We start from the raw sequence: 26032 nt of genomic DNA on the forward strand, positions 1-26032 counted from the left end.
TATTACATTGGAGGGATAAAAATCTGCAATATTTAGTATCACATACAAATACTGTGACGATAAGCCACTGAAATCTTTCAACAACACATAACACACAACATAACATACTAGAACAATACGCAATGCTGGACAACTCTGAACCAAAAAAAAAAAAATGTCAAAAAAATATTACACAATTAAACTGACAACAATTACCATTCAATACCTATGTTCCCCAATGTTCAAAAATTTTAAATATCAAAAAAAAATTTCAAAGAGAAATAATTGTATGATGGGCAAGTAAAAAATAACTAAAGTTCTCAGGGTAATTTAATACAAATGCATAGTAATTCAATGAAAAAATGTTTGATCGAAGGCTACAAATCAGCAAATAATTTATAAGATCATCATCACACCACTGATTTCACATTTACTCGTTAATGTGAAATTAAATTATCTTAAAAGGAAATATTAAATAAATAAAAAATCTTACTATTTATACTAATGCCACACACTTATAGTACAGTTTCAATAACTTGTTCAGTTGATTTTTGTAGCAAATTTAATGAGAGCTTAACTGTCGGTACGTCGACACTTAATGTCACAATGACGTCAGGCTGGCAGGTCCAGCACCAAGGGCTGATCTTCGTGTCATGATTAAAATCATTCAGGTCCTGGCCTGCATTTAACTACTGAATGAATACTCCAGCTCACATTTCAGACACAATTAAAAGCTTGATGCCACAAATTAAATATGCCACCTTCAGATTAGGCCACAGCTAAAATTACACGACAAGACACAATGGCAGCTGAGCTGGAAACAGGACTTTTGCTCGTAACTATCCCAAGACAGTAAAGTTCTACCACCCATGTTTAAAGTAAGCGTTGCCGCTGTGACATCACAGACTACAAAAAATGACATCACACACTAACCAGCGTGAACAGTTGCGCAGTAAAAAACTGCAAGCCTAAAACTGTATTAATAAAAACATGTCAAATTATAATTTAGTTCAAATGCACACAGAAACAGGGGCCATGGCTGGCTGATGGTAGTCAGATTAGCGACTGTCAAAATTCCGCATGAATCAAAACAACAACAATGTTGGTGCAGTTCAAAAACAAAAATATGAAAATTAAAAAAAAATTCCTTTTGTCTTTCTGTAGGTGCATGTTAGTGCAGAGGCATTTACTTTGCCTTCTCTTCACATGTTCAATACAAGAGATATCTGTGACTTGTCACAAAGCATTAACAAGACACAACAAATATTTAATTTGAAAATATACAGAAAATGAATTTGTTTACAAACAGAATAGTAATACAAATTGTAATAATGACGTAAAAGCATAAGTTATTAGCAACATCAAAGAAAATATTAAATGTGAATGCATACTTGCTTCAAATGAAATGCCCTTTCCATCATTGAAAAAAAATATACATTTATTGACAATACACAAACATTTAAGTTTGTAACAAGAATTATGTTTGAAATCTAAAAATTTTCCATTTGTTCACACATACATCCAATATGAGTGTTTCTTAGTACCGAATTAATTTAATTATAACAACCCTCTTGGTCCACGTCGCAGCAGCACTGAAGAAGTGAGTGTGACACTAGTGCAGTCAGCCCGTGAAGGGATGTCTTACCTTGATGACAGACAGCTGCTGCAGCACCCAGTGGGCAGGACCATGCTCCAGCTGAGGCAGTAGCTCCTCTCCGGGAGCTTCTTGGGCCACCTCGCCGTAGCACAGCAGTAACGTATGTCGTACCCGCTCCAGCTCGCCCTCGTGCTGCCTGTCTTTGATGAAGGGCAGTAGACGCGAGGACTTGCGCCCCAGCTCGTCCTGCGAGAGGCGGCGGAGGCGGGATAACACGTCCTGCAGGTGAGCTCTGGTCGAGATGCCGACAGCACGGGCAACAGCGCGGGCCTCGATCGGACAGTGGTGACGTGCCCCGGCGAGAAGCACTTCAAGCGTCTTCTGCACATACTGCTTGTCAGATGTGTGGCACGCCACTACAGCCAAGCACTTGTACAGCATGCACTTCTCCGGCAGGTGGCCCGTGTACAGTCTCAGCTGGTCTACCATTTGCATTCCCAGGTCTAGTGTCCACTTCTCCTCATCAACCTCGTTCAAGGTCGCGGACAGTAATTCCAGCACCAGATCATCCCACAGCGATTCCTGCCACTTGTCCTTGTAGTCTGCAACAAAAAACATAACTTCTCATCCTCTGTTCTAGGCTTTGCAACAACTTCTCTTCATCATCATCATTCAAGATTGTTGGGCAGTTTGGTGCTGTAAAAGTTTTTAAACAAATAACTTAAAACATACAAAAAAAATTTTCTTAACTGCCCACATTAAGTTCAGTATTTATAATTAGTGAAATTATTAATTTATATGTTTTGAAACAATGTACATGCGTGCATGTGTGTGTGAGCGGTTGGGTTTGGTTAAGTGTAAGTGGCCATGTAGCAGTGTTGATGGTTCTCCCTCGTCTCTCTCATCTTTGTTAATGTTAATGAACTAGCACCATACACAATTTTCATGTGTGTGTGTCAACAGGTTTTTGTGAAGCAAATGTGTCCCAAAATTATTGTTTTTGTGTGAGATTTTCCATGTTTCGACTGCAAATTTCCATGAGAAATCTGCAGACATTGTTGGTGTTTTAAAGTGCAACTTTGATAATTCTCCAATATTGCACAAGTTTCTTGCTAACTGTAAAGTTTGGCGGGAGTGGGCCTGACCCTGTGAGGAAGGTGACTGTCGGAGTCATTGCCGGTTCTAGGATTTGAGAGACATTGCTGGTGTTTTAAAGTGCAACTTTGATAATCCTCCAATACTGCACAAGTTTCTTGCTAACTGTAAAGTTTGGCGGGAGTGGGCCTGACCCTGCGAGGAAGGTGACTGTCGGAGTCATTGCCGGTTCTAGGATTTGAGACATGATCCAACAGGTCCACAGAATTGGTGCATGGATGCGAATATACAGCCTCTCCGCACTCATGGCAATCCTCTGCTTCCATGTGGCACCACCGACTTTGACTTGATTCCTAAGATGAAGAAACCACTTAGTGGCATTTGCTTCAGTAATGTTCCAGAGATTCTTCAGGCAGTAGACCACTTCATTCAAACTAACAAAACAACAGGGGCTGCTAAAGGTATCATATGGCTTCCACATCCCTGGCAATGCATTGTACACAATGCTGGTGACTACATAAAAGGACAGTAAAACTTTGTAGCATGTATCTCTTTTGTATCAGTTGTAAATAAATAGTTGCCACTATTAAAGTTCCAACCCTTGTAATTTTGCTTCATCACATATGAACCATTAATTTAAAATATTATTTAAACCAATTCTATTTTATGAATTCTCCATTTTGGCATAGAGTTAAAGTTAGTTCCTTTGATGTTTTATTATGTGGGATTGTCTAAAATTGTAAAGTCTTAATTGATATTTAAATATTTTTGGTCACAGCATATAAAAATTCTGTATTTATTTTCTCACTATGATTCATGCCAACGCAATCATTACAGCACTTGAATGAGAAGGTTTTAAGCTGACTGATCTTGGCTCAGCTGGAAGTTAAGAACAAGGTGTTGGGAGGAAAGGGAGTAAGTTATAGCATTCAAGCTTGATAACTTTCCAATCCTCCATTAATTGTAAGTATTCTGTAGCTTCATTTAGGTATTTGGCAGGCACTGGATACATTTTACAGTGGAAAGGTTCATTGGGTATCACAATAATCCTGGCTGTGTATAATTTATTGTAGCCTGATTTGTCGCTGAAGACAGGTCGGTGCTGGCACAGAAGATTGTACAACAGATGTACAAATCCCTTGCCTGTGAAAATACCCCTCCTATCAGCTCTGGCCATCCTACAGGCTTGAAACTGGACCACCTTGGTCCACAAAAATAAATCTTTAACTTCAGAACTTCATCAACATCTGCAACTAGTACAACTCATTAGAATGAGGAGGAGGAGGGGTGGGGGGGACCAAGGAGAAGGGATCCAAACACCTTTCAAAAAAAAAAAAAAACATTGGCCACACTGCACAACCATTTGTAGCACTTTAAAACTTTCCAAGGACTCCATACTGCCCCATAATTTGAATGTTCCATTTTGCATTTAAAAGAAAACAACTTTAGAATATACTTAGAATAACATACAACTTTCTCTCAAGCAAAGAAAAACAGACTATTACCTTCTTTTATCGCATAATCGTCGCACCTATATTTTAGGCCGTCAAAATTGGGATTAAAAAACTTCTCGCGTAAACGTTGCATGTTGTTTTTGGTCCCGCTATTAGATGCCGAGCGCTTTGTGTGGGTATGTTTTCCATATAAAACGATGTATTTAAAAATAGAAATCTAATATTTATTCGGACATTACCACTTACTTATTTAATTAATGGAAATACGACGTTGTCTTACATGTAAATTTTCTTTTAAAGACTTTTTAAACGTTATTTCCTTTATCTGATCTTCTGCGTCGCCGCGGTGTGCTGCTTATAAAACTGTAGCCCGCGCTAGTTAGCATCATTTGTGTTTGGTTATGTTGCTTCCCATATAGAGCGCGCGCACGTAGTCGAATATCGATAAATCGCCGATTGCATGCAACGCGCGCTCTCTGTCGAGTGCTGAGTTAACTACATTTGATGGCCCGCACTCTTTCGTGGCAAGCGTGTACTACGACCATAGTTACGCGTTAGTTCACGTCACAGATTAAAGTGGCTTGCGTTCGGGTCACAGATTTTTTTTTTTCTATTTAAAGTTGAAGAAAAGTTTTTGTTTGATGAATTATTAATTTAAATTGTTTAGCGTGCTCTTTCAAACTTCACTTTTCAAATAAACTTAATTTACATGAATGGATTTTGTTTTTATGAATAACTTTACCTTGCAAAAAATTTTTTCCGCATAATCATCGCACCCCTACTTTTCAAACTTGATTTTAGAATAAAATGAATGACGATTATGCGAGAAAACACAGTAATTATAAACATTATCATTTTGAAAAACTCTCTACTCATGTACATTTCTTTCAAAAAACATAAATGGCACTTTTCAAACATTACTTAAGCTTCAAAAATGCTCTTTTTTCTCCGAAAAAACTTTCTCTCATATTTCCCATGACATAGGCAACCAAAGAAAGTTGGGTTCGAAACAAAACATGCACCACAACCTCTAAAATGTAAACATAACAAAACACCCAATACCTGTGTGCTCTACAATGTTAAAAACCCATATTTTCTTAAAATTCTCAGAAAAAAAATTTTCAGTAACATATCTATTATACTTTTTCATACTTATGTAATACCTCAGCTGCAAAAAATACCAATTATATGAAAATACAAATCACTAAAAAAAATAGATAGTTCAGAGTACCAAAAAAAATATGAAAGTGATTAAAAAATGACCAAATAAAAAAATGAATTGGTCAGTATTCCACACTGTGAGCTGACTGGGTGGCAAAGAAAAAGCACTCGAGTAGTGGGAGCACACCGGTTCTGGGGCACAGTAAACAATCAAACAGGTGGGTGTGGCACTCAGAGAGGTGGGCGTGGCACTCCAAGAGGTGGGCGTGGCACCACGTGTCCGGGTGGGCGTGGCACCACATGGCCGGGTGGGGCGTGGCCGGGAGCCACGTGGAGGGATCCTCAGGTGGTTGTTGACGTCACGTGGAGCGTGGTCTGCTCGGGCGATGGCATTTTGGTTCTAATTTAGGAAGTAGGGAGCGCTAATATCGCGGGCCGCATTTATTTTTACAAGTACAAAATTGGAAGGTATCGCGGCGGCGGGGATTCGATCCATCAACCTTTGGATTGGTAGTCAGCAATGCTAACCACTTGGCCATGAGGCCAGTTGGAAATAATAATTTAAGATGTTGTATATATGGTTATAAAAATTTGTTTTGTGTTGTGGAAGTTTTAAAAACGTATTTGTTCGCCATGTTTATTTTTTTTATAGGGATCGTCCATTAATCACGTGAGGCTCGAAAAGGGGGGGGGGGGGGGTCGGGAAAAATCACGAAATATCACAAAGGGGGAGGGGGAGTGTAGAGAGATATCACGTGTATTTATTTTTTCGCGCGATTTCTACTAAACCGGCTTGCCAGTCGCCAGTAAGACTGTGATTTTGGCACCGAATACGTGCGTAAATCACATATAAGCATTTCGTTTATTATTTTTATGCCAGTGAGAATAAACCTGCAACCTTAATGTGTGTCTGGATATTTTTATCACTGTGCTTAATTTTCCAGAATTAAATTAGATTATACCTATATTTAAAGATAATATTCTGAAATTTTTAAAAATATTTTGTACCAATAAAATACACGTGATTTATTGGGGGGGGGGGGGGGGGGGTTGTCTTAAACCTCACCACAAATCACTAGGGGGGAGGGGGGGTTAAAAATTTGCTAAAAAAACATCACGTGATTAATGGACAACCCCATAGTACTAGGCGGAAAATTTAAATAAGCCGCATCGGCTGCCAGTCGGCCGCCATGTTTATTTTTTATAGTACTAGGCGGGAAATTTAAACAAATCACATCGTCCGCTAGTCGGCTGCCATGTTGATTTTTTTATAGTACTAGGCGGGAAATTTAAAATATAGTGTCAGCTGCTAGGCGGCCGCCATGTTAATTTTTTTATTGTACTAGGCGGGAAATTTAAAATATATTGTGGCCTGCTAGGCAGCTGGCATCTCTTTTTTCGTCAAAATTTGAAAAAAAAAAAAAAAGAAAAAAAATTGGCTGCTAGGACATATCCAGAACAGCCAACTTTGAAAATTAATTAATTTTATATATGACAATTTATTGCTGTAAGCCGCCATCTTGTAGCACAGCATACTAGGCCGCCATCGTTTTTCCCATTGTAGTCATTGGTTTTCAAGTTTGAATATAAAGAACATTATTTCTGCAGCCACTACTCTATGACTATAGTAGAAGGCGCTAACTTCAAAACACACACTAGAGGGCTGCTTAATTTGTTATGTAGCATGTCTGCCATCTTGGATACCACTATAATGAAAAAAGCTATAGGCATTACCTATGCTTATAGCAATATTTATGTGTTAATAAAATACTTTAGGTATATGTAGTACTAGTTGGCAAATTCAAACACCTTTTTTTTTATGTGTTAGCCATATGTTCTCTTGTAGTGATATATTTATATTGTTTTTCCAGTAATTAAATATACAGTGGCAATTACTAAAAAAAAGTAATATTATTTATAATATATCACCCATTTTATTAGAAGTATTCTTATTACGTCACACACAGTTGTCATTATTTATAACTAAAAGAATTTTTTTTAAAGGAATGTCTTGTGCATATATATATATAGAGTATTCTCCCTTACAGTCATTATATTAAATTTTTATATTGCCAATGCTGTGTAGGTTATCCAAGAGAGCTCTTGCTGTGTCGCCAGCCTTGCAGACACGTGGTGTCGGCACCCCCCTCCTGTTTTAATAATAACCCAGATGGCCTCCCGCGTAGGGACCGCCAGCCAGCAGCGCTCGGAGCCCATTAATGCCTTCAATTAATATTATTTAGATTTAGGCATTTCCACGGAATCCATTGGGATGACTGTCTGTTTCCGTATACTTTGTTGCAAAACATCCTGACAGGACGTATTAGCGGAACTGTAATGGTGGCAGGCGTAGAGCAAAAAAGGTAGCTTGCAAAGTTGTGCAAAAAAACATGTTAATATTAAGGATGCGCAGACCGTGCTCGGATGTCCGTCACTGAAAGAATTGAATACAATGTACGCAAGATAATAGCCATACACGGCCCGTTTCCTCACGTCATAACGCCGCTCTGCTTAGGGCTTGGGCGTTGGAGCATTGCCAAGCAACGCCAGACCCTGGTGGGTCCTCCAGTGTTATAAATAGAACGCATCCCTTGTAGGGAGTATAGTCACTCTCCAAGCCACTCTTTAAGCCACTCTTCAAGCCAGATGCAGTTTAATGCGGCCACGCTGTATCGGGATGTGTTGCTCGGCTACAGTAGAGTAAGTTTCGACACGGTGGATAGTCGGCAGTGGCTACATGTGTGCACATAGATGGGACACCTGGTTCGCGACAACAAAGGGGAAGATCACCTAGAGCTGCCTTGCACTCAGCAAAACTGTAGCGTGGGCCTCCTACGGCCGGACACACACCTCCCATGCTCCCCGGCAGCTCTGCTCATCGAGGCCGCAGCAGAGGTCGTACAGGCGTGGCCCGGTCAGGAGCACGGTTTTGTTGAGTGCGAGCTGCGTCGTCCCAACGACATGGTGGTTGCCTGGAGTGAATCGTGTGATGCGTTCACACATTCAACCTTCCTCGACAGGGGCAACCACTCGTGGAGTGTGCCGTGCAGCACAGACATCTGCGACTTGCATACCGCGGACGACTCTGACGAGGAGGACCCCGAGGACGCCTGAGAGGTTGCCCACCTGTGGTGCCGCCATCGCGGCTAAACATTAACCGCCAGCCGCCACCCACCAGCCTTCGCGGTAACAGCTCCGGTGAGTGACGTCCGCCATGTTTCCGCCCGTCTGGGGTAGGGACTCCATCAAGACCAAGAGGGAAAAGGCTAGACACATCCGCGGGCTTAAGACTAGCTTCCGGTGAACATCTGGACGTTCCCATGCTGCTGTTCGAGGATGTTCGTTATTTAGATACTAACCCATAACAATTTTCAGATAATGGTTTTAGTGATAATCAAGCATCCAAAACTTCTATGACATTTTTATTTCTTTAGCTTCACGCCGATGGCGAAAAAAAGCTAAGAAACACAGAAAATCAGATCCTAGGTTAACTGACACTTTACCGCAGATAATATAGACTGTCAAGAAACTAGATACCTTTACGTGCATTCTAGCCTGCACTGTGTCGAATATCGTGTTAGATATTATGACATTGAGAAGGATTGTGAACATCTGCCCGTATACTTTGAATCGTGTTGCAATAATATCCATTATCGCATGTGCTGGGATAAATCATTCCCATATACTACCATGAGACTGTTAACATCGTTTCACTGTGATGATAAGAACTGTTACGTGCACTTATGCTATCCGCTGGCTAAACATCCAACAACCGTTGATGAACTCAGGACATCTAGGGTTAAAAATGATGAAACTTTTATAGAGCGCTGTACCGGAACCGATCATTGTCGGAAGAAATCATACGATGTTTTGTTGGAAGACGATGACGACCTGGACACGCCATGTGTAGGTCACCTATGTCCGATTTACCGTGCAAAAGTAATAAAAGAGTCAAACTTTTCAGTGTCTAAAGTATTTCCTCTTGTGCCATATGTCGGCTTCAAGCTATCGACGAAACGTAAACTATTCTAAACAAAAAAGCATGAACTGTTGTAAGTCAACGTGTGAGTCAGCGTGTTGTAACACTCCTACGTGTTGTAACACTCCTACGTGTTGTAACACTCCTACGTGTTGTAACACTCCTACGTGTTGTAACACTCCTACGTGTTGTAAAATTCCTACATGTTTTAACACTCTTACGTGTTGTGACACCCTCTGTGAATACATTGCAAGTTTATTTATGGAATTCATACGTATAATTGCTAAGACATTAAGGGCGGGATTCATAGTCGAAGGCTTGTTTGGCGAATAAGTTGTAATGACAACGTCATGTACTTTGGCTTCGGCGCGGCGTAGTTGTCAACCCTCCTACCCATTCTCCCTCCTTTCCCCTTTAGATACGTCACGATTCCTTCTCCTGCCAATTGGTAATTAATACCCCACCCTTCTGGTTTACTGCGCTTGCGCGGTTCCCCTTCTGGGGCGCTGCTTTCGAGGATTTGCGGCGCTGAGTCTCGAGGCCTTTTCAGCTGTAGCCACCGACAGTGTCGGGTCACTTTGCATTTGAGCAGCATGTAGTTCCTTTTGTAACTATTTAAGTCAGTTTGGGTACGGTGCTGGCGAGCTCTCGACATGGTAAGCTTCTTCGCGGAACTTGGGTTTGTGTGCTTGGGCACCAACAGGTTGTGGCCCTGTTCTTAACGTCAGGTATTCGTTATGTAGCTTAATGAAATTTCTTCTAAATTATTTGTTTCGGCTTGCCACTTGGAAATTACGTTTGTCATTCTGCAGTAGGGTAACCATGTCGAGTAGTCTCGTGGTGCGTACGGTTTTGGTGGTTGAATAATTTCTCAATTCTTTTATTTTTTATTTTTTTGGAAGTAACTGTATCATGCTGTGCTAGTTCTATATTAGTCTGGTCTACACCAACAAGTTAGGCCGTTTGTGGCATAATGTGCTGTTTCTATTTGACTCTTTCTCTTTTTGATATTCACAGCTGGCTAGCTTTGCTTTACGAGAGTCCGATTGCAGGACTTGATAATGTAAAATATAATAGTTTCATGTTATGCTTATAATTTTGTGCAAGTTATGAATGTTACAGTTACAGGGATCAGTATTATACAGTATTATAAGTATTATATGCGAATTATTCAACTATGTATTTTGTGAAAGAAACTATTTGTATCTGTTTATAATGTACCTATTTGCAGTTGAAAGAATAGTAATTAAAGAAGACATAAAGATAATATTTAACTTTGCTTATACCTACAATAGCTGTTTGGAGTGTGTATAGTGTACATAAGTATTTAAGTATTTTTGCTGACGTTACGTGTGCAACAAATTTGAGACTGAACATTCGAACATTTGAATTCCCGCGCTGCACAAGTAGCAGCGCCACCCCTTCACAGTTGGCCACCATGGTTCCAGATTTGGCAACGCTGCCAAGGTTGGCAGCGCGTCGGACTTCCGTCAGGAAGTCAGTTCATCGTGTGTTTTCGTGATGGTAAGTGTGGCTATCGGGCCCGCTCACCATTGTTTTTCGTCTCGTAACGCAATCCGTTGCAATCGTTGTTTGTACAGTCAATTATTTCGCGTGATGCGAACATTTGGTCCTCCGGGCCGGATCTATTTGTGCCGGCGTCGCTTTCGTTGTTTCGGCGTGTCGTGTGCCGCGTGGTGAACGTTTTTGTGTGTAGGGCAAATTTCTTGGGTATGTAATTTTCTCTAACCTTTTGTGCTTCGTTGAACGTTGAGTTTGTCTCCGCTGTAGTTACTCGTGCGTCACCGAGGTAACATTTACCGGCATACTTCTCACGTGGTGGTGTTTTAGGTTATGTGTTGAGTCATTGTACTACGTGACTATTTACTATGGCGGATAAACGGTCAGCGCTGATACGCGTGCGCATCGCAGAGAGTCGCCTGAAGCGGGCATTTGACCTTTCTCAAAGCGCGCGTGAGGACCCCTCGCAAAGAAACTTATTTCTTGCAACAGTGCGCGACTTGGAAAACATAAAGGAGCAGTTCGAAGTTGACTGCGTCGCGGTGGAAGCAGCCATCGGCGAAACAGATGTGGACGTAGCTGAGCACGCTTCTCGCATGGAAGCTTTCGATGATAAATACTTCCAAATCAGGGCCGTTGTAGCCGGCATAGAGGACTCAAAGGTACAGCCCTCCAGCCAACCACAGTCTCAGGTGAGCAAACCACGGGTGGCCCTGCCGAAGATATCACTTCCAAGTTTTGATGGTAGTCCACAGCAATGGCCCAACTTTTCGAACTTGTTCAGTACACTTATCACCAATAATAGTGAGCTTTCCCCTGTAGAAAAGTTAGCCTATCTGAGATCTGCCCTCAGTGGAGAGCCTTTAGGGATGATCAGTTCCTTGACTATGTCCAATGCCAACTTTGATGTGGCCTGGAAGCTACTCGCAGGGCGGTATGAAAATAAGCGACTTGTCGTGGCAATACACGTAGATGCACTCTTGCACGCACCAGCTGTTACCTCTGACTCACCTAAAGCACTACGCCAATTGTTGACAAACATCACTGAGAGCATTTCTGCCCTGACGGCACTGGATGTGCCAGTGACTCAGTGGGACTTGATCCTGCTTCCTATCCTATGCAAGCGCTTAGATTCTTGTCTTCAGACACAGTGGGAAATGTCGCTTACTAATGAGTTCCCTACAGTGAGTGATTTCGTAAAGTTTTTGGAAAAGCACTGTCGCGCTCAGGAGGCTGTTGCTCAGTCACGTGGCAAGTCGTCAGGACTGCAGCCGCCCATGAGAAAATCTTCTCCACCATTCGCTGGCTGGAAGCAATCTCGTGGTCAAGCGCTGAATAGTTTAGTCAGCTCCTCACAGACCTGCGGTCTGTGTGGTGGCCCACATGCTCTTGTAAAATGCAGTAAGTTTAATCAAAGTGACCCTAAAGATAGGTATACCATTGTGAAAAGACAGGATCTGTGCTTGAATTGTCTTTCGCCTGCACATCGAGCCAAAGGTTGTCCATCGTCAGCATGTCGTCATTGTGGAGCTCGCCACCATACTTTGTTACATTTTAAGCAGCAACCACCCGAAGGCAGCTGTGCATCTCCAGAAGGCTTCAATGCTTTGTCAACAGAAGCTAATTCTGCGACAGTTGCCGTTACCGCCGCAGCCCCGAGCTGTTCTAAGACTGTCCTGTTGTCAACTGCTCAGGTAAACATCCTCGACCGCACTGGTACACCATTTGTTGTTCGGGCACTGCTTGACACTGCTAGCCAAGCTAGCTTCATTTCAGAGAAGTGTGTTCAGAACCTGCGGTTAACTAAAAGGGGGACGCATTTGCCCATACAGGGCTTATCCAACACCCCTGTCAATGTGGCCAAATCCTATGTTTCAGTTGTTATCACACCAGTTGGCATCTTAGCGTCTCAGTTTGCGCTGGATGTTTTTGTGCTTCCTCGTATAACCAGTAGCGTGCCAGGTACAAAGTTGTCTGATAGGGTTCGTAAATCTGTGGCACACTTGCACCTTGCTGATCCTGCCTTTGACACTCCTGGTCCAGTCGACCTACTTATTGGTGCTGACCTGGTTCCGTATTTAATGAAAGGTGGAAAGATTGATGGGTCTCCAGTGGCTCTAGACTCTGTACTAGGTTGGATCCTGATGGGGAAGGTGGAAATTGAACAGACTTCAACCAACATGACATCCCTTTGTGTTTCGCTGGTGACCTCTCATCCCCCATTACCTGATGTCATGAGAAGGTTTTGGGAGATTGAAGAATTTCCCCTTGTGAAGCATCAGTCTCCCGAGGATGTACACTGTGAAGAGCTGTTTGTGAAGTCTTACACAAGGCATGAGACCGGCCGGTACAGCGTTGCGTTACCGTTTTGTCAACCTGAGCCAGAGTTAGGGTCCTCTAGACCTTAAGCCATTAATCGTTTGCTTCGCCTGGAAAGACGTCTCAAAGGGGACCCTGCCCTCAAGCAGAAGTATTCCGAGTTTATGGAGGATTATCTCGCGATGGGCCACATGGAAAGAGTCGCTGAGACAGAAATGGACTGTGCCCATGCCTTCTATATACCTCACCACGCTGTCGTGAAACCAGACAGCTCCACTACAAAGGTGCGCGTTGTTTTTGATGCATCAGCCAAGAGTTCCACAGGTGTGTCGCTTAATGATACTTTGTTAACAGGGCCAAAATTGCAGCAAGATATTTTTAATCTACTATTGAGCTTTCGTTTACATGTTGTAGTTTTCACGGCAGACGTAAAACAAATGTATCGCCAGATCCATGTCCATCGTCATCATCAGGATTATCAACGTATTGTGTGGCGCTCTAGTGATGCAGCTCCAGTCCAGAACTACAGGCTGAAAACTGTGACCTATGGAGTGTCTTCAGCCCCATTCTTGGCACTCCGCACTCTTAAGCAGCTGGCTGAAGATGAGAGAGAACAATTTCCCACTGCCTCTCGAGTGTTGTTGTCTGATGTTTATGTGGACGATGTTGTTACGGGTGCGCCGTCTGTGGACTCTGCAGTGGCCATGCAGCAGGAGCTCATCAAGCTTTTAGCGAAAGGGGGATTTCAACTCCGAAAATTCATGAGCAACCATCCGACACTCCTGAATTGGCTTCCTGCTGAGGATATTGAAACCCTCCAACCGTTAGCCTTGGATCAGGACAGCTGCACTGTAATCAAGGTACTGGGACTACAGTGGAACCCCACCTCCGACACATATTCATACAAGGTCCGAGCCAGCGCCTGCCCTGCGACAAAAAGGACAATTTTATCGAACGTGGCAAGGATTTTCGATCCTCTCGGTTGGTTGACACCTATCAGCATGTTTGCAAAATGTCTCATTCAAGTCCTTTGGGTTCAAAATCTCGACTGGGATGCAAAACCACCACCAAACATATTAGACAGCTGGAACAAGTTCAACAGCCAGCTCCCTCTTCTGTCTGCACTCAACATCTCTCGCCTTGTCAGGGGAAAACAGGGCTGTTCCTATCAACTTCATGGATTTTCAGACAGTTCAGAATTGGGTTATGCAGCAAGTGTCTACCTTCGTGTGGTTGATGTTGATGGGACAATCACGGTACACCTGCTCGCTGGCAAATCTAAAGTAGCCCCTGTCAAGGCCCAGTCTCTACCTCGGTTGGAGTTGTGTGGAGCTCTTCTCTTGTCTCGGTTGCTTCGTCACATGATAAATGTGCATGGAATGGAACTTGAATTCACCTCCATTGTTGCCTGGACTGATTCACAAGTAGCCCTAGCGTGGATCCACTCTTCATCTCATGAGTTAAAAACATTTGTGGCAAATAGGGTTAGTGAGATTCAGGACCTGACCCCTTCAAGTTGGTGGAGGCACGTGCGTTCAGAACACAACCCTGCTGACTGTGGCTCACGTGGATTGTTACCTGCCCAGATACTTGACCACCACCTTTGGTGGACAGGCCCTGCATGGTTGACGTTACCTGCAGATGAATGGCCTGCAAGTGCTTCGTGTAGTGACATTTCCGATTTGGTCCAACAGGAGAAGAAGTCGTTGGCATTGGCAACTATTCTGTATACTGAAGACATTGATTCACTGGTCGAACGTTTCAGCAGTCTAATGAAGTTACTGAAAGTGACTGCCTATATTCTGCGTTTTGTTGCTAATTGTCGTCACTCACAAAGTGCTCGTGAATCAGGGACCCCGTGTCCTCGTGAGTTGGAGACTGCCTTAAATTTCTGGATACTTCGAGTTCAGTCGATGGTGTTCAAAGATGACCTGGCCTCTTTGAGAAAGAATAAGCGAACCTCACCACAGATACGGAAGCTTCATCCTTTCCTCGACTCTGATGGGTTTCTTAGGGTGGGTGGCAGGCTTGACCAGTCGAAGCTCCCGTTTCAACACAAACACCCGGCCTTGCTTCCTAAATCAAACCCCTTGACGAGCAGGATTATACAACACTATCACAACGTCAATCAACATCCCGGGATACAAGCACTTCAAAGTATTCTTAGAGAGAAATTTTGGATTCTCTCAGATAAGCAGGCAATCACCAGCTGTGTTCACCGCTGCTTGAAGTGTTTCAAGGCACAGCCACCCACTTTTACACCCCTCATGGGAAGTCTCCCGGCCATGAGAGTCCAGCAAGTGAAACCATTTTCGAAGGCCGGCGTGGATTACGCTGGCCCCTTTTTCATAAAACTGGCTCGTATGCGCAAAGTCACTCTGTTGAAGGCCTATCTGTGTATATTTGTATGTTGTACCACTAAGGCGGTTCATGTGGAGTTGGCGTCTGATCTGTCGACTGAGGTGTTCCTTGCTGCATACAAACGTTTCATCGCCCGCAGAGGGAGATCCTCTGACCTCTATAGCGATTGCGGGACGAACTTTGTTGGAGCCCACAACCAGCTGACAGAACTGCAACGCATGTTGTCATCCTCATCGCATCAACAGACCATAGTGGATTGTTTAGCTCCTTTTGGAGTGAGGTGGCACTTCAACCCTCCAGCCGCTCCTCATTTCGGAGGCTTGTGGGAGGCTGCAGTTAAGGCGTTCAAGTCACATTTAAATCGGGTCATTGGTGAACAGATTCTCAGCTTTGAGGAGCTCTACACGGTCGTGGTCCAAGTGGAGGCCATACTGAATTCTAGGCCACTCTGTCCATTAAGTTCCGATCCCAATGATCTGCGTGCTCTCACCCCAGGACACTTCTTGACCATGGAGCCGCTGGTGTCGCATCCTGAACCCGAATTGGAACAGGTACAACTTAACAGACTGCAGCGTTGGCAACTAGTATCGCGGTTGCATCAAGACTTTTGGCACCGGTGGCACCGCGAATATCTGCACACACTGCAGCAGCGTTCGAAGTGGCAAGATCAAACGATAGCTATCACACCAAACCAATTGGTGTTGATAAAGGAAGATAGAGTACCTCCCCTGCAATGGAAGTTGGGACGCGTCCTGCATCTTCATCCTGGATCTGATGGTGTGCCTAGGGTCGCTACAGTGCGTACCACCTCTGGGAGTCTAAAACGCCCTGTAGTGAAGTTGTGCCCATTGCCTCTTGAGTAGTGTTGAAATGGGTCATTTCAAGGTGGGCGGAATGTTTGGAGTGTGTATAGTGTACATAGGTATTTAAGTATTTTTGCTGACGTTACGTGTGCAACAAATTTGAGACTGAACATTCGAACATTTGAATTCCCGCGCTGCACAAGTAGCAGCGCCACCCCTTCACAGTTGGCCACCATGGTTCCAGATTTGGCAACGCTGCCAAGGTTGGCAGCGCGTCGGACTTCCGTCAGGAAGTCAGTTCATCGTGTGTTTTCGTGATGGTAAGTGTGGCTATCGGGCCCGCTCACCATTGTTTTTCGTCTCGTAACGCAATCCGTTGCAATCGTTGTTTGTACAGTCAATTATTTCGCGTGATGCGAACAATAGCACACCTCTAGTAGCCATTCCTAATCCAGCTTAGGACTTTGTCATTTGTTTTCAGGTACATATTTTGTGAGGGTACTTTTTATAGTTTATCCATGCGTGGGCTGGAGGTTATTTGCTGATCTGCAACAAGTACCCTTCAAAGTAATACATTATAAAGTAGTGCTTATTCTTCAAGTAGTACTTATTCCAGCAATAAATTCATAAACCTATACTTGACGAAGTAATACTTGAACAAGCACTACTTATATTGGCCATGCTGTACTTGATTAAGTATCTCAAAACGTAAAGGACGAATTTTGTGTCAACGTAACGCAAGCAAATATACCGCTCTAAATACATAGTTTACCTGTTTGAAAATAAAAATGCCCATGTTTCAAACCATATATGCGATTAAAATAATGAAATTAATACGTAAGATGATATTTATACTTTATTTGATAGTGAATTTGAATAACATAAATATGAACATGTATTAAAAATGAATTTACAACTATATAAATATGTTTTGAATGTTTGTGTTGTTAAATTATGTTGGCCATCTTGTGTCTGTGATCTATAAGTGGGTGAAGTTAATAGAGGTGTAAAAGTAACGAAAAAAGTGTACCTGTATGTATTCGTTACTATAACAATTAGTACTCGTTACTATTGTATCATTACGTTACTCGTTACTTCTGATACCGCATAACATGCTATGTTATGTTGCAGCAACGAATCGAGTCGTATTGCGTAGGGCCTACGCGTACAGTATCAGTATGACATCGCGTAAATAATAATAATAAAAAGAATATAAACAATTAACAATATTTGATAATTAACAGTTTTTTTTAACCAAGAAACAATTAAATTTCATTAGAGCGGCTTTATTATATTATCTCTTTTAAGATAAGAACAATAAAACGTGAAAATTCGCGATATTAAAAAAACAAAAACATACATATTTCTAATTTTAAAAAATACTTTCTTACGTTGTTTCTGTTCCAATCTCAAACTTTTTCTACACACACAATACCTTTAATAAACAGTAAAAAACTTGGACTAAGAATTTCCAAATTATACTTTACTTAATAAACAAACATCGTTCTTTGTAACGTAAATTCATCGAATATGCGCGCGCATGCGTAAAACATACGAAAAATGCGAGTAACAAAATGCATTTGTGTGTAACGTTTCGTTACTCGTTACTAGATGGCGCACCCGTTACTCAGTACCGAATACATACAGTTTGCTACAGCTCTAGAAGTTAACCACGTGGTAGCGAAACAACTTTTGTGATTCGTGATGGCTAGTGAAAAAGAAAAGAGAGGAAAAAATTATACTGATTCGGAAAGATTTTTATTTAAGCAGTTGGTCTTAAAATACAAAGCAGTAGTTTCTTTCCTCAGTGCAGGTTCAATTAACGGCATGATAATTTGGATAACTGTGTTCTTGCTGAATCTGAAACGTCGCTTGAACTCAGAATCACTATACCATTCGAAAGGGTTTAATGCATCTCGTATGTAGCGCTTTGGTGTCCGTACATTGACATGGTCCTCGTAAACTTCATCCGCAAGTTGTTCAAAATCGTCCCAATCACCAAAATCCATCACGTTAGCTGCAGAAGAGGTTATGTACGTAGCCTGTAATGTTTACAAAACTAAACGGCAACGATTTGTTTTGTTTCTTTTCCCCAAATTGAATTTGTTTACTCTCTCAATTTTAATTTAATATATGGAAAAATTAACGGGAATTAATACCTTACATAACCTATTCCTTACAACAAACAAATCCGTACCGGTACTTGAGTCACCTAGATAGCCAACCAGGGCCGCAACTAGAGTCTCTCACACCCGGAGCATGAATGGATTCATGCGCTCACCCCCCCCCCCCCCTCTTTTTTTGCACATATCACACCAATAAAGCGGGGGGTCCGGGGGCCCTCCCCTCGCAAAAATGGTGCTATTTAAGCATTTTCCATACCTACATGTAACAGTTTCTGTGCTACTGTAACTTCCATGCATGAACCCACTATGTCCCTAAAGTAGTCCGTATAATCACTAGACTTGTTCATTAAATTGTCGTTATAAATGTTTTTTAAAGATTAAAATTCAACTTGCGAGACCTTTTTGCAGCAAAGATTTTGATGATATCATCATAGCAAATAGATGATGCTCTTCCTCACTGCCAGTGGTGGTACCACCCTCTCTGACAACATTGTACTGTATTCGTATAGAGAACGCATTAAAACTTTCTAACTTCTCCCTTTACAATTTTTTATGTTAATGATGAACTCAACATTTTTCTCAGAGTATTTAAAAATAAATATGTTGAGACGTTATATTGTAAATCAGATTAGACATTACTGGCATGCAAGTTAAAAAACTTTTTACCAGTTATCAGTTGTAGTAGGAATTACAATGCAAGCGATTTCGGCACCCCCACAGCTTTGCGCCCGGGGCGTATGCCCCGCTTGCTCCCCCCTAGTTGCGGCCCTGTAGCCGACTTCATGAAGTATTACTTTTATCAATGAATAAGCATGGCTTATTGATTATGAATACTTGCGAAACAAGGCAAACTTATTTCATGACTGTGAATTCGTATTGAACAGTACTTATTTGACGCAGTGCTTCGTAAAGTATTACTTGAAGTAGTCCTAATAAGAAGTGCTCTTTTTGTTCTCTATGAATTTAATGCCATACTTAAGCATGCATATAAGCAGTATTTTTTTCAAGTATTGCTTATATCACCACTATGAATTCCGCCCTAAGAGTCTCAGCTCAGTGTGGACTGAGCCTCGGTCGAGTAAACCTGTCGTTTAATCCAGGTAACCAGTTTGAAAACCTGTCTTGTGGTTTATCTATGGTGGAGTATTCAATCTGGAATAATGGCATCCTGATGAACCATGTTGAGAGTTGTGACGGTCACTTTCACACTGTTCAGATTATAAACCCGGACACTAACGATCTACCCATGGAAGTTAATCAGTGCAATTTGTACGGATGTGGTGCAGTTAATTACATGCGAAAAGACACCCCATTACCTTGCAGTGCCGACGAAGTCTACAATCACGCCTTGAAATTGCCAGAACTGCATTAACCCAACTGTGCATCGAGCCTGTGAAACCAGCGCGCAAGAAATGTCAGCGGAGAGACCCCGCAACGTATGCACCGCACAAGACTCGAGCCCGAGACCTCAGCCATCTGGGACCTGTCAGTCAAGATGGTGATCACAACGTACAGCAGAACCAGTACGAAAGAGAATTAAACAATGCCAAAATAGCCCTACGTACTGTACTCATCGAAATGTTAAACAAACTGTAAGTCTTGTAGCGTTGCAGAACCCTGCCCTCCAAGATAAATAATTTTCTTTTAAACTTCTTTTTGTATAGGTAAATATAAATAAGTCAATGTTTTTAGAGTGGTGTGTATGTTATGAGACAATATAATCAGAAGTTATGGATACCTACTAATATATGTTATTTTCACTTGCTATGTTTTTAAGAAGGTATTTATTATTTTATTAGACATTTTCAATCATTACTATTTTTTATGTAATTATTCACAAATGAGCTGTTGTACTAGATTTTTGCCTGTTTAGGCCTACTTTTTCAGGTTTTTTCTAAATAATTTAAATTTTGTAAAGTAATTTGTATTATGATTGCTGTTATTAATTTTAATTAACGTGTTGCAATATAATTATAGATCACGGAACTGTGTCTGGGCTGGGGTGATGTGTAGAAAGAGAGGCATGAGAGACATGTAAGTTTGAGTGAGAAAGAAACAGTAATTCCCCTCAGAGATAGATAAAGACGGGATTTCCCCCACTGCGTGGGAACTGAGTGATAACTGCTGTCTTACGGTGCGGGAGAGAGAATGAGAATGGAAGTCCCCGATTTTGATGTAAAATTGAAAAGAGACAGATCAAGGGAAGCCCCGAGTTATGTGTGTACAGGGTTTTTCATGTATTGTAATTTGTTCTCTGATTGGCTTGTATCTGTAAGCGTGAATGAAGCGTGCGTGTAATTGGTCGGTGAGGTCATGTGACGTCTACTCCCTGCGTGGAGGAGATGGTGACAGGACTTCACCAGTTGTCTGCCGACTGCTGCACCAGTAGGTCGCGTTCGATGGCTTCTCGCCAAATTATGAAGTATTTTGCTAATGGATAATTTAACGTTGGTGGTCAGAGCCAGGCCGAGTATTAAGTTAACCTAATTCTTTTTATATTTCGTTCGGAAATCAATTAGAAATTGCGGCCACCTTCGTCGGCGTTCGGCTCATAGCGAAATTCGTTTTCGCTGGGTGCGGTCATGTTTAAGGCCGCACTAATTTCGTGTACTTGCAGTAAAAGTTTACTGAAGGACGTCATTTTTCGTTAATTCTCATCACGCGAACTACGAGCATTTTTCGACGGGCAAATGTATGTGGAATGAGTGAGCAACCTCTTTTTGAAGTGTTTGGATTCGTCTGTGCATTCTATTGTGAAAAAATAAAACAAAAACTAAAATTGGCGGAACATCTGTTTATTTTTGTATGTAACGAACCGTTATATTCTTATTACTTGTGTTAATTCCACTCAACTTTTATTTCATTTAATAAGTCGTTTGTGAAAAAACGTCTTCATATATAATATTCATTTCTAATTTAAAACAAATGTAAGTGTGGTCTAGTGTCACAGCATTCTACATAAATATATATGTGTAATTATTTTTTTGTGTGTATTTGATTTCTTTATTAACTAATTATTGTATGAAGTGTGGTTTGAAGAGTGGCTATCAAATAAAAGTGTATATAAACAAATTTATATAGTTTTTTGAGTTACTTTCTAACTGTGTGTATGGTAAAACTTTAGTAAATTCTCACAAACACAGAGATATACGCGTCGCTTCACGGTATGATTCTGTTTATGGGGCAGCCGAGCTGATTGGTCATCCCACATTCAAGGCTCGGCAAATCATCGTTGAAAATTTAGTTCTCATAGAATTTCAAAAAGGTTCGATAACCTTCGATAAACCTTTGTACACGGGTGTCGCCATTTTAGATTTGTCAAAATTGGTTTTATACGATTTTCATTATAACTGTATGCAAAAAAAATTCCCTCCACAGTCTCTGCATCTCTTGTACTTGGACAATGATTCGTTGATTTACCACGTTCAGTGTGATAGCAATTATGATTCAATTCGCCCCGACTTTGCTTCATGTTCCGACACATAAAATTATGCGCCAGGTAATGATCAACGCTTCCCCTTAGTCAACAAGGGCGTAACAGGGGGGATTAAAGATGAGGCCGCTGGCAAGATCATTATGGAATACGTGGGTCTTCGCCCGAAACTTTACACATACAAGATGGAGGATGGTTCTTGTATGCGTATAGCAAAAGGAGTTAAGGCCAACATAAACCAATCACTTCTGTTCCCTCAATACCTGGATTGCTTGCCTAAAAATTCTTGGATTCTAGGCAGTCAATTCCATTTCCGTTCGCGAGGCCACCCCGTGTTTACGGAGCGAGTGAACAAGGTAGCACTGTCTTCAGGAGATGATAAGCGTTGGCTTTCTGAAGACGGTGTCAGCACATTACCTTGGGGACATAAAGATCTGTGTCCTTCTCTAACTCGTGCCTTGCCCGATCCCCCCTAATAATTGTACATACTTTCATTTTTCCTCTGATTACGTTCACCAGTACTGCTGACGTAACCTCCGAGCAGTGGTTGAAGGAACACAACAGCGTTCACCACTCCTCCCCTGCTCGGGGGGGTTCAAGTGTATCTGTGTGTGTGTGTGTGGGGGGGTGAGAAGGGGGGGGGGGGGGGGGGTTGAAGGCACACAAAAGCGCTTCTTCCGCTTCCCCCCACAAAAAAAAAAATCCCGAGGGGTGTGTTCACCTCCCTCGCGCTGCGCCATGTCATGCAAACTGACCCTTTCCATTATGCATGTGGAGAGAAAAACTGTCTGTATGTTAAGGCGATTGGTGCATGGAAAATATTACGACAAAACTAATTTAACTGTACATATTTATTTTTGATGCTTCTTTTTAAGACATAATATACCTAGGATATTTTTAATAAACTTTTTTTTACTGAGTTATGTCATTTTAAATGCATTTATTTTTATTCCAAGCCAGAATTATTTAGAAAACACATAATTATGTTAAACTTAAGTATAGTTCAAGAAACGAGTGTACGAATAGGTTTCTGCACATATAAAAGTAAGAAGAAAAAATTTTCATCGTCAAAATTACAGTTTAATATTGACAATTTCCATTGATCACTGCTGGACTACTTCAGGAGCGATTTAAAGAATAAATTTAAATGAAAATGAAAACATAATTGGCAGAACACTATTGAGTTATGTATATATTTTCATATACTTTTGTTTTTGATACGATCCGACTCAAAACATGCCCTCTGGAGTGACAGTTCTAGTGCTGCGTGTAAAACTCTCGCCACCGGGAAGAATGTCCCCGCGACGTGGCGCTGAGGGCGGCGCTTGTCGGAACCAGGTAGTCCGGCGGAGCTCCGGCCGGCGGGCCGCAGCCTGCGGGTGGGGAGGGGGAAGAATGGGGTGTAGAGGAATGACGAGAGAGGAGACCGAAGAAACAGTCTGTCAAGGTCGCGCTCATGGAGCTAATATACAGTAATACATCTGGAGAGGTCAAGGGAAGACAAGCAGAGGATGCGAAGTGAAGCCGGGTATCGGCTTACTACGCTGAAAGAAAATGAAAAAGAGCCAAACACGCCTCGCGCGGCTGAAGAATCTTCCAAACTAAACTCGCAACAGCTCCGAAACTATCAAAACAATCAAACTGAAAATTTTACTGGAGTATCTATAAACATTTTTCCCCACATCGCTTTAATATTTTTTTCGAAACATGAATGCTTTCATTTTTAAAAATTAAATACTTATTTACTGCCAAAAATTTTTGTGATTACGCAGAGTAAATTACAACATCGAGGAAAAATTTTTGTTTGCAATTGTAAGTGGGGGACACTAGCGTATGAAATAAGGAAGAAGCCTTAAATTTTATTTATATACCCCTTTTGACGCATTCAACCCCATACTTTTATTTTTACAGAGAGTTAAAGTGGGAATAATGTTTCAGTGGGTAACACTACCGACATATGTCTTCGGAACGCACTTCTTTTTGTTATTATACATCTCAAAATTTATAATTTCATACACAATGTTTATAAAAACGAATTCTTACTTACCTCATTTAATCTATTACAAACCTCTTGTAATATACGTGTATTAGTAGAAGAACCAACGTAACATGCAAACCTTAGGTAAACACTGGTAGAGAATTGTTTGGAATAACTGTAATGCTATGCATATACTGACAATGTAAGAAACTTCCAATTTTATTAATTGTTTGCATAAGAATTAATAATTTTAAAAAAATTATAGAATAGGCCTTTATAGACTGAAAACCTTTCACGTAGTTTCAAGTCGCGTACATAAAAGTTTTTTAATATATATAATTACCAAATATTGTTGAATATATTTAACATTTTTATACATGTTACAACACACATATAATAACAAACCTATATAGTATATAAAAAGACAAACACCAAATTTTAGCATTTTGTATTTCTTTTCTCTGTGTGAATAAAATAACAGTTCTTAACGTAGTTGCTAATACTGTACTATATTTCTAAAAAAAAATTACGAAAACCCCTGACATCGTCACCATAACAATGATAAATTTGCAAAATAATTAAGGCACATTTTTTAATGCTACGAAGCACACTCTTAAGAGAAATGTTTTAAACTTATGTTGGGATGTAACTAATATCTTAAAAGCATTCTGAAACCGTTACTTTGAGGGAAACCTTAATATACCGAACACCATACCATCCTTTAATCGAGTACGATTTTCGCTTCTTAAGACCCATTTGTCTTCAAAATGCACTGTACTGTGTAAGTAATAAATCAGTCTTAAAATCAGTTAATTATTTTATCTTCCTATTTCGTATTCTAATTGAAATAAATATCAGATAAGCATGTGTTACTTGTATCACGACATCAAGGTATTATTTATCAGTAATTAATATTTCATTTTATTTTTTTGTTAACTAATGTGCATAGGGCAGTGCACTAGACATCACTACCTGTGTGTAGTGTTGCGTTAAACTTTTTAACGCATTAGAGTTTACATAAAATGATAAATTCAAAATTTCGTTTAAAAGTATAAATATCAGCGATCAATTTAATTAATGTCCAGTATAACTCAGTCAGTAAAACATTCGGAAATATGTATAGGACCTGTTAACCTAAATATTTGTTAACAGTTAAACTGAACTAAGATGTGTTAGAGTGGTTTTTTCTCTGTCCGTATATTAGAGGTATGGAACATCAATAAATATAGTTTAAAAAACTAAAGAAACATGCTTTTAAAGATTATCAAACTAAAAAGTTAAAAATAATTTTAAAATTTAATTTATGACAATAGTATATAAGCAATACTAGTATAAATGAGAAAAAAAACTTGAGGCGCTTTGTGCCATATTTTTTGTATATTAAGCGCCCCATGCTTTTTTCTCATTTATACTAGTATTGCTTATATACTATTGTCATAAATTAAATTTTAAAATTATTTTTAACTTTATTAGTTTGATAATCTTTAAAAGCATGTTTCTTTAGTTTTTTAAACTATATTTATTTTTAACTTTTTAGTTTGATATTCTTTAAAAGCATGTTTTTTTAGTTTTTTAAACTATATTTATGTATAATTATCATACGGAAATGAGTTACCGACACTACCTATTACCATCTAAGATAACTATTTGGAGTTGCAACGTCACAAAGAAATGGTAAAGTCTCTCCGAATCATTTACAGTTAGATGTATGGATATAATCTTAGAATTTACCAGAAAAAAAAATATTTTTTTTCCGGCGTGGCCGGGAGTAGAACCCACGATCGCTGAATACGAAAGTTGACATCTCTGAAGTCGCGCGCCTTAGACCGCTCGGCTAATGAACGTGATGAAATTGGTGGGACATTTTACACTGATGAGCCACTCACTCTTAGTCGAAAGAGTTACAGACGGACAGACAAACAAACATACATGTGAAGCTAATATAAAGCATGTAATAAAATACGCATCTGTCGCCCATTTACTTTAAATACAGAATTATAAACTACATATTGTGAAAACATTCTGCAGCAGTTTTTGCTGAACGGAAAAACACGGATGAGAAGACAGACGAAATGTGTTTGGTAAGTGATTTTTCGTCAAATGAAATGGAACAGGACAGTGCTTATCAGAATGAAATTACAGAACTACTTTTGTGCAAGGAAATGTATTTTACAAAGACATTTCAAGAGAAATCACCTTTAAATGAAATAGATCTTGCTGACATGG

General features: G+C 40.7%; 1 protein-coding gene across 4 annotated transcripts in view; it reads right to left on the reverse strand.

The window, feature by feature from the left end:
- The window catches only part of LOC134536695 (maestro heat-like repeat-containing protein family member 1), a 178667-nt gene that overhangs the window by 69976 nt on the left and 82659 nt on the right, over positions 1-26032 (reverse strand). For all 4 annotated transcript variants that reach the window (XM_063376555.1, XM_063376556.1, XM_063376557.1 and 1 more), the window contains exon 13: positions 1625-2178. In XM_063376555.1, the coding sequence (XP_063232625.1) occupies positions 1625-2178 (554 nt within the window). The remainder of the gene's footprint in view (positions 1-1624; positions 2179-26032) is intronic.

This window comes from Bacillus rossius, chromosome 11 (genome assembly GCF_032445375.1).
Source record: "Bacillus rossius redtenbacheri isolate Brsri chromosome 11, Brsri_v3, whole genome shotgun sequence".
NCBI lineage: Eukaryota > Metazoa > Arthropoda > Insecta > Phasmatodea > Bacillidae > Bacillus > Bacillus rossius.